The following is a 9,405-nucleotide window of genomic DNA, read 5'->3' as shown; positions in this document are numbered from 1 at the left end:
CGCAGCCCGTCCTGCGGCGATGCGGGGGCACGTTGTGCTGTACCCCCCGCCTTGAAAACACGAGTCTCCCGGTAGCCCCGGCTCCCTCGTATCTGCGAACCCGGTCCCCGCCGCTTCCTCCCCCGCAGGCACCGCCGCTCCCCGCGCTGTCCCGCAACGGGCACGACCGCGACGGGACCCCACCTCCAACACCGCCGGGGGGGTCCCGCTCCTGCCCCCGCTCCCTCGGTGCTGCCCCCCGCTCCCCGGGGCCGTCCCCCCGCTCTCCCAGCGCCTGCGCGGCCGCGGGCGGGGCCGGGGCGGGGTTTCGGGGGGGGGCCCGGCGCTATGAAAGGGGCCGCGGCCGCTCCCGCCCCAGAGCCGCTTCCCCGCTCCGCACCGGCGGCCGCTGCCCTCACCATGGTAAGTGGGGGCCCGGGGCAGCTTCCCCCCCCGGCCGCGGGGTTCGTTTCCCGGACGGGAAGAAGCGCCCGGTGCCATCGCCCACACGTGGGTGCTGGGTCGGGGGAGTGGGGGGGGGGGATACGAGATGCAGCCGGAGCCCGGGAACAGTCCCTGGGGGTCCCAGCGGTAAAACCGGGGGTGCAGCGGCTCCATGCCGGGGGTAGCGGGCTGCCCGGAGCCATCCCGGAGCATCGCTCCCTCCAGCAGAGCCCCTGGGGACAAGCGGGAGCTTTGTGGGGACAGCGGGGAGGGCCGGGGCGCGGGCTGAATGCGGGATTGTCCGCCCGGGGAGCCCCCGCTCCGCCGCGGCGGGTCTGTGTGGGACCATTGTCCCTGTCCCCAGCCCGTGAAGGCGACTATTATCCTCCAAGCTGGCCGCTAAACAATGGGGCCGGAGAGTGTTTTCTATGATTGTTCTTTTGTTTGCGCGGTTGAAAAGCGGCCTCAGTTATTGCAATCGCCAGCAGCTGCCTTCAGCAAAAGACAGACCCCAGCCCAAACCTTTGCTCGCACCCGGGGCTTGTCCCTGCTTGGGTTGAACGTCCCCTTGGGCAAACCGGACACTTAAACTGCCAGGAGGAGCAGCTCTCGGAGCTGGCTCACGCCATCACCTTCCTCTTGTACAGTGACCCGGGAGCCTGGAATTCATGGGGAAAACGATGTGAGGGTCCCAGGAGAGCCGTGTGGTCCTCGAGGCCCATTCATTCCTGCGGCAGGAGCTCCACGCCGGTTTCGGGAGCGGGTCCCGCTGTGCTCGGGGCTGCCGTCCCGCCGGGCAGCCCAACACATCCATCAAAAGCAGTGAGGTTCTGGTTCTGGTGCCAGGGCGCTTTGGAACCGAAAGCCACCTCCACATTCTGGAATAAGGGATAGAAAAGTTAACCAGCTGAATAGCTGTTTTGGAAATAATGTTTTCACCCAACGAACAGGAAAGCCGTATTTTTCTACCATGGGCAGAGCGTGTGTGTAATACGTAAAACCCTTTGATTTTTTTGCATCAAAGGCAAAAGTTACTCCTTCAGCATCACTCCGTGGCTGCCGACACCGCGTTCGGCTCAAGAGCAGGTGCAGGTCGTGAGCGAGGGGAGGTGGAGAGTTCACACATTGACCCAAAAACCAGTTGGTTCTATTGGAAACTTGCACAGTTGGAGAAATCCCTCGTTTCTTTCCAGCTGCCGAACACGTTTCTGTCGTGCCGGGAAGGCTGGTTTCACTTTCGTGTTCAGCTCAGCAGCTGCTGGGAGGGAGGTTTTGTCCTTACCGGAAGCGATTTCAGTTGCTCTTCATCACTAGAGGAGCCCGAATTCCCCTGTGAGGCACCCGGGGTGCTCGTGTTCAGGACGGCACAAAGGGAGGGCAGATTCTCCTCGCAGGGTTCCCCCAGAAACAGCCTCTCCCGTGGGGACGGAGGGTCCCCGAACAGCCCGAAATCCCTTCGCAGCCTCTCGCGTTGGGGCGAAGCGATGAGATTGCAGCCCCTGCCGCAGCCTCCTGGGACTTCCCTGTTTCCAGGCGGAGTTCCCCACGCTGCACCCTCATTATCTAGCGCCCACCGGTGTTTGTTTAAATAGTTCCGAGATAAATTCGACGCTTGAAGCACTCCGGCCAGGCTGTACCTTTGTGGTGCCCGTGAAACCGCAGCTGCTGCCGCGTGATGGGTAAAATTCCCCTTCCCGGTGGCGCTGGACCCGGAGCTGCGTGTTCAGCTCCACGGGCGAGACCGATGTTGCTGGGACGGGCACAGGGGGAGCACAGAATGTGGGGCTGGGGGGTCGAGGTGTCCCCCGCCGTGTCACCAGCCTGCAAAAGATTTTCTTCTTGTGTTTCAGAACAGAGGCTTCTCTAAGAAGAGTCACACATTCCTGCCTAAAATATTTAGGAAAATGTCTACTCAATCAGCGAAAGAAAGACCCGAGAGCTTGCACTTCCCTTTCCTTGACGATGAAGACACCATCTCCACGGTCAAAGAATCTAAAACCTTTTTTATTTTACGAGGCCTGCCCGGCAGCGGGAAGTCCACCCTGGCCCAGGCTATTCAGGATAGGTATAAAGATGCCTGCAAGGTCATCTCGGTTGATAGCTACAAAATTACACCTTCAATAAGAAGCACCATTCCTGAAGAATATTCCAAGGTGGATGAGGATCTAGTTGACTATTGCAAACGAGATATCGGCGTTATCGTTTTGGATGACACTCACCACGAGAGGGAACGGCTGGACCAGCTCTTTGATATCGCTGACAAATATCGGTACAAAGTCATCTTTGCCGAGCCCAAAACCCAGTGGCGAATGGATTGCTTGCAGCTGAAGGACAAGAATCAGTGGAAACTGTCAGTAGAAGAGCTGAAGAAGATGAAGCCCAGCTTGGAGAAGGAATTCCTGCCCATGTATTTTGGGTGGTTTTTGAGCAAAAGAAGCTCAGAAATCCTGAGGAAGGCTGGCCAGGCCTTCTTGGATGAGCTTGGAAGCCTCAAAGCCTTCAAAAAGGAGAGTAAATACTGTATGTATAGAAGTATCTTACCAAGTTCTTACTGTGGTGATGAAATGTTAACACTCGGCAAATGGAACAAGTTTGGTTGGCTTCTAAAGTGAATGTCTAGTTAAAGTTAGCAACAAGAAAAACTGTTTAAAGCTCCTAATGCATTTCCCATAGTTGATAAAGTTGCTGTTGTAATAAAGTTTTCCCTACAAGGTTTATTTAGCCGGGGGGAGCTGGGGTCGGGGCACCCCCGGCTGCTGCAAAAGGGAAGGACCGAACACTCCTGTCCCTTTGGGGGTTTGCACAACAATAATGTGCAGAAGCTTCTGCTTTCTGGTTACATCCTCTGTTACCTTGGGCAGAAGGGGTTTTATTTACCCATCCGGCCGTTTTCAGCAGCAAGAAAGATAAAACACAAAGGACGGGTTGGTGCAGAAAGCTGAGACGGGACTTTAGGCTCATGGGGTGGCACCGGGGGGATGATTTCTTGATAGTCATCAGTATTCTTTACCTGTATTTGCAGTTGCTTCTGCTATTGAAGATCCCAAAATAAAAATAGATCTCACCAGCTACTTTGTGAAGAGGCCGCCCGGGGTCCTACACTGCACCACAAAATACACCGACTTCGGGAAGGCAGCTGGAGCTGAGGAATACGCGCAGCAAGAGGTGCGTACGGGGGCTCCGGCTGCTCCCCAGGGAACCAGTTCTACCCCCCCAGTCCCAACAGGGGACACGCAGGCCCCTCGCCGGGGCTGGGGACGTGGTTTTGCTTTGAGCCGGGAGGGCGAGTACAGGGACGAAGCGCGTCCACGTGGCCTGGGCAAGAGAAAAGTCAGAATTGTGGGAAAGATGGTGAATCCTTCCTGTTTAGTTTCCAAACAAAATGTTCCTATCCCGTCCCCCCTGACTTACAGCATGAGCTCAAGTAGCTGGATTTGAATGATTAATTAAGATCTTGTTGATGATGTCCCTGCTCACTGCAGGGCTTGGACTAGATGACCTTTAAAGGTCCCTTCCAACCTAAACTATTCTATGATTCTCTGATAAGGTATTTGCGCTTCCAGCTAAATTATTTCAAAACAGATGAGCCCGAGTTAAATATTGGAATTCGTGAAGGGAAAAGATGTAACCAGCTCCAAACTCACAGAGCAGGAACTTCAGGCCACGATTTGCTAGTTGCACACAGTTATTTCAAATATGTCAAAGCAAGAGGTACCGTGATCAGCCAAGACCCCGAGCTCGTGGACAGTAAAGCCAAGCACAGTAAATCCCACCTGTGTGCAGGGACTTAGAGCTGAGCTCTGGCCTTGTCTCCCTCTCCTCCCAGGCTGTGAAGGCTTCTTACGGCAAAGGCTTCACCCTCTCCATCTCTGCCCTGTTCATCACCACAAAAACTGTCGGCGCTCGCGTCGAGCTGAGCGAACAGCAGCTGCTGCTCTGGCCCGCGGACGCCGATAAGACGGTGCCCAGCGACAACCTCCCGAGGGGCAGCCGGGCCCACGTCACCCTCGGCTGCGCCAACGGCGTCGAGGCCGTTCAGACCGGGCTGGATCTGCTGGAGTTCGTGAAGCTGGAAAAGGCAGGGAACAAAGCGGAGGAAGTGGGGGAAATTGGAGGAGGGAAACTGCTGTATTTTAATAACGGTATGTGGATGCTCGTCCTTTCGAAAAAGATCAATGTGAAGGCGATATTCTCAGGTTACTACGGGAAAGGGAAACTTGTGCCAACGCAGAGCACCAACAAACGGGGCTCTGCTTTTAGTTCCTGCACCATCATCTAGGAGCAGGGTAGATTGTTGGTTCGGTTTTAAAAGGCAAGTAACTCCTGTAACCTTTAAAAGTGTAAAGAGAAATAATTCTACCTGTACTAAAGTAAACCCTTCGCCAACCCCAGTGTGAAGCCTCTGGGGAGAGAGTTTATTGGCCTCAGGACGAGGAAGAAAACAAGCAAATGTCAGATCACTGAAGTGCTGCTGAGCATATTTTAAAGGAAGAGTTTTGGCAAGAACTAACCGTGGTCGTCTGCTTGTTTTCTTCCTTGGAGGAAGATCTCCCAGGTCTTTTATAACTTCCCTCTGAACCACAATCGTTAGATCTTTACCTGTCAGTACTACGAGCAGTCGCAGACCAAAGCCCGTACAGAACTGCTCTGGAGCCAAGTGAACCACGGAACGTCTCTCCCCTTCTCCCACTGACATCAGCCACTGGGGCTGAATTACCGGGTTAAAAACCAGCGGGACCCCGATGGTGGATCATTCCTGTCGAGCGTGGCAGGTTCAAGCGGTTCAGCCTGTGCAAAGAGCATCTGCAGAGGTCTGTCCTGCAGCTGGTTCACGTTTGCGTGTGAACGCTTCATTGCGGAGACACACTGGTGAGCGGCCAGAAGCGAAGCGCGGTGCCAGATGATCTCTTAAAGGGGGGAAAAAAACAAAAACAACAAAAAAAATACACAGAAAAGGGAAAGCAGTGACACACAGGGGAGACATTTGGCTCCCACATGTCAGAGAGGGCTGGACCGCGGTGCCCCTGTCCCATAGGGAACAACCTGCCTTGGCAGGGGGTGGAAGAGATGAACTAACGTCTTTTCCATCTGATTTTATAGGAACTAAAATCATGTCTGAAGTATAGAGCCGTACTTCATGCAAGATTTTACTACTTTTCTCTAATGAATGTTAAGGTAGGACGGCTGTAACCTTGTAATGTAGGAAGTGGAGGTATCGTAACCGCATAACTCAAGTCTGCTCAAACCTAAACCGTTGGCTGGAGAACAGTTAACGATCGAGCACTTCTGTTATTAAATCTGTTTTATTGAAACTTATGTTTTTGCTCTTAGCCAGACCGTTCCCCAGTCACTCCGTGGGTGTGTGGTCACTACTTTACCGTAACACAAAGCTCAACTAACAGATTCAGGTCAGGACAAAACTCACGCTATGGCTCAGTGTTTGGTGAACTGGATAGTGAAATTAATCCTGTATTAATGTCTGTAAATACTTAATGTGTTTGACATGCGTGTGCTGGGCTTGTGTCTGTACAGGAGCTGTTGCGTGGGCAGCGCTGACCCGCGAAACCTGTGCACAGAGCAATTCTCCAAACGCGCAGAACAAACGCAAGGAGAGCTCTGGGGTACAGGCTAAATGCTCTGCAGGGTTACGAATGCAGCAGAACACTTCCTGCTGTTTCAAAAAAAAAAAAAAAGGCATGACAAATTATAACAAAAAAAGTTACATATATTCCCCTGCAGCACTTCTAATCCTTCCTTCAACAGACAAACCCTTGGTAGCTCCTGCACCAGGGGGAAACGATGTTCAGCTTGGGCCCTTCCTAAATCTCACACAGGTTTATTCCATCAAAACTTGATTTCCCAGCACCTGCCCAGGACAGCCCCCTCGCCCTTAGATCACATCCAGCACTGACATGCACAGCTGGAATATCTTGTTTATTTGCCTGTTCAAGAACAACAGGGAGATTGTCATCATTTTAAGTTTTTATTAGTTTGTACATCATATACAGTTTATAATAAAGTAAACCAATTGCATATGGTTCTGCTTCAGTCTGTGATATTCTTCATATAAACACATCATTATGAATTATGCCTAATGAAGTAAACAACAAATATTCACATTTTTCTTTTACCATTCACATCCTAGAAAGGTCAGGGTCCAAAGAGGGACAGTTCACACCGACGCAAAGCCCATCTTGGAGAGGATGACATGTTTGGCAAAGCGATGGGGACAGCGATTGCTCCATGCAAAACTCCTTTCCGCCCACAGGAAAGGTTTAAGATATTTACACTGAGGTAACCATTCCGAATTCCCATTCAGATAAATACTACAGCGCAGGCTTGAGCGTCCCCTCCAAGTTGGCTTTGCGCCGGCGCCTGGTTTTGCCGTGACGGCTCCGCCACGGCGTTACAGCAAAGCAGGCGTGCATGCAGGGAAGGCGCTCGGTTTGCCGGTTCGCACTCAACCTCTCCAATGTTGCTTCACGCGACTTTTCTCTTTTAAAGCCTGAGCTGTCGGCAGCCACAGGGAGGGAGCCGGGGGGATGGAGGTGGGACCAGAGGCAGCTCTCCCACCAACCTCCGGCTTCCCAAAGCTCCACCTTGCTAAGACCGCATCACGGGCGATGCCTCGGCTCAGCACCCGCTCACGTTTCACCCCAGAACCTTCCTCCAGGATCCGTGCTGGAGCAGAAAGCTGCCCAGCCCCACGCAAAGACGCCAATCCCGTCCCTGGCCCTGCCGAAGCGTTACACGGCTTTCAAAGCCACACACGTGTCCTGCTGCCCTGGTACGTGGGAACAGCTCCAGAACACACCGCGCAGCAGAACAGGGGGTCACGGAGCCCCTGCCATCCCGGTTGCCCCCGCGGCACCACAACCGCGACACCACAACCACCCCGCACCGACCTGAGGGACACACGAGCCGTCCTTTTGCTCTAGGAAGAGGGGAGGGTACAAGGCACGAATTGAAACGGGATGAAAAACCATCCACTCGAAGATAAGTGAGTATCTTTAGTTCTTACTGAAACCGAGGAAGTAATTTTGAAAATTAAAAAAAAAAGAGCAAACCACCGTGTGGTCCAAACACTTTGGTCATTCAATGGGTTGACGAGGGACTCGGCCGCGCGCAGCCTGGGCACAGGAGATACAGATACAGAAAGCTGAGAGACTCGCAATATTCCATGGATAATACCACCATTGTCCCGAAACATTTTCCTTTCTCTTTTTTTTTTGCCCCTCCCAATTTGCATTAATGTATTTACACAACAGTCAGGAGCCTTTAGCACTAAGGATCCAGCTCTACAGCAACATTTCCAAGCTCACAAACAAACCCGTGTCCTCTCCTATGTAGCACGTGTAGCCGAAATAACAAGGAGCCCATCAAAAGTGGGTGGCCAGAAGCACCTTTGTGGTCTTCACGGCTGGTTTCGAGTGCAGGTTCAGTGTTTCTAGAAAGGACCCTCTCAATACCCCCCCACAACGGGTGGAGCTGACACAGCATCAGATTTATAAAGTAAATCCACACAAGGAAAAAAAAAACACACACCAGGCTTTGTGGTCCAGAGGTCACACCATTGCACATCCAAGTATCTCCCACGCACTGACCTTACTGAGGCATTTTCGTTTTTAATGCATGAAATTGCTTCCATTTTCATTTGAATACAACCACGTTTCACACTGAAGCTGCCCCTACGGCAGCTCAGACACCACCGTTGGAGGGACAGCGCGTGGTCCAACGAGTCCTCATCTCCTTGCGAATGCCGCAGCGTCACGACGCAGGAGCCCCACATCACCCGCTCCCCGTTTTCCCCGGATTTCACAGATTTTGCAGAGGAAGCCAACAGCTGTTCCAGCAGCTACCGAGCTGCTCAACAGCGATTAACTCCATCCCATGCGCTGACGGATCCTTCCCTCGCACAATGGCCCTGTGCGATTTCAGCCCCTCAGCTCTGCTGTCTCTGCACTGCCCGTCGGCCGGAGCTCCAACCATTCCCCTTCCAAAGGCTCTCACGCCGAAAAATAAACCTTTCAACAATCACAAACACCGACTCCCAGAAACTCTGGCCATTCGAAGGGCTTTGCCATTGGTTTCTTCCACACTCCAAGCTCACAGCGGCTGAATGAAGCCAGTGGGGTGTCTTTCAGCTAGAAAAACGGCACGAAGGTTCCCTACGAAACACAACCCACGAATAACGTTCCGGAACGAGGGAGCACGAAAGGTAACACTCCCAGCAACGCACACCGAAGCGGATTTGTCGGAAAGAACCAAGAGTCCCGTGTCCCCAAGGGGGGTGACGAAGCCACCGCAGCTTTATCTCCCGGCGCCGCTGTCCTGAGGGAACGGGAGTCACCAAACCCAGAAGGGAACGCGTGTTCTCCTTCGAGTCACGTAACAGCGCCCCGTAAAAGAGTCTTGGCACTCACCATATTAATATTTAACTACATTAAATCATGCATTCATGTACAGTTTTATAAATATCTGCTGTATATATCTTCTCTCTCAGAAGAAAAGCCATTCCGCTCCTGTCCTCCAAGGAACGGTCTCATTCCAAGCTTGGAGAGAAGGAAGCCTGTTGTACTTAACTGAGGGGAGGGGGAAATAATAATAATAATAATAATAATAATAATAATAATAATAATAATAATAATAATAAAAACCACTGACAAATGCAGGACATGCCTCCGCATGGTGCTGAAAGACTGAGAAAAGTCCAAACTGTACAGGAATATCAATAAACACGCGACAAGACGTTATGAATCCCGAATGCCACACCAGAACAAGTCCTGTAAACTGATTCACAAGTGCCATGAGAACTGGAAAAGTATCAATATGCATAGACCAGTATTTCCATTCCCCAGGTATTTACCGTCATAGAGTCTGAAAGACGTCAGGAACTTATTTTGCTCTCAGTGCAATCCGGATAAGTCCATCACATTACACTGGTACGAAGAACAAATGTTGTAGAGTCTATTTTTTCGAAAC

The 9,405-nt window shown here is 52.2% G+C and overlaps 1 protein-coding gene across 2 annotated transcripts; it reads left to right on the top strand.

Moving 5' to 3' along the window:
- Positions 1-317: 317 nt before the first annotated feature.
- On the top strand, positions 318-6,449 carry CNP (2',3'-cyclic nucleotide 3' phosphodiesterase). 2 transcript variants are annotated; one of them, XM_065651400.1, is made up of 4 exons: positions 318-402; positions 2,274-2,943; positions 3,446-3,588; positions 4,250-6,449. In XM_065651400.1, exons 1-4 carry the CDS (start codon positions 328-330, stop codon positions 4,700-4,702), a joined length of 1,341 nt encoding a protein of 446 aa, XP_065507472.1. In that variant the 5' UTR covers positions 318-327; the 3' UTR covers positions 4,703-6,449. The 2 variants fall into 2 exon arrangements, with proteins under 2 accessions (XP_065507472.1, XP_065507473.1); XM_065651401.1 differs by having other exon boundaries at positions 370-402; positions 2,279-2,943.
- Positions 6,450-9,405: the final 2,956 nt, after the last annotated feature.

Source organism: Caloenas nicobarica, chromosome 24, assembly GCF_036013445.1.
Source record: "Caloenas nicobarica isolate bCalNic1 chromosome 24, bCalNic1.hap1, whole genome shotgun sequence".
Taxonomy (NCBI): domain Eukaryota; kingdom Metazoa; phylum Chordata; class Aves; order Columbiformes; family Columbidae; genus Caloenas; species Caloenas nicobarica.
This window is presented reverse-complemented; position numbering and strand designations above follow the sequence as displayed.

Bases quoted from the DNA above. Each gene is read 5' to 3' on its own strand.
- CNP (XM_065651400.1), top strand. From the start codon at position 328: ATGAAAGGGGCCGCGGCCGCTCCCGCCCCAGAGCCGCTTCCCCGCTCC. The intron at 2,944-3,445 runs GTATGTATAGAA...CTGTATTTGCAG, and splicing joins CAAAAAGGAGAGTAAATACT to TTGCTTCTGCTATTGAAGAT. The intron at 3,589-4,249 runs GTGCGTACGGGG...CTCTCCTCCCAG, and splicing joins AGGAATACGCGCAGCAAGAG to GCTGTGAAGGCTTCTTACGG.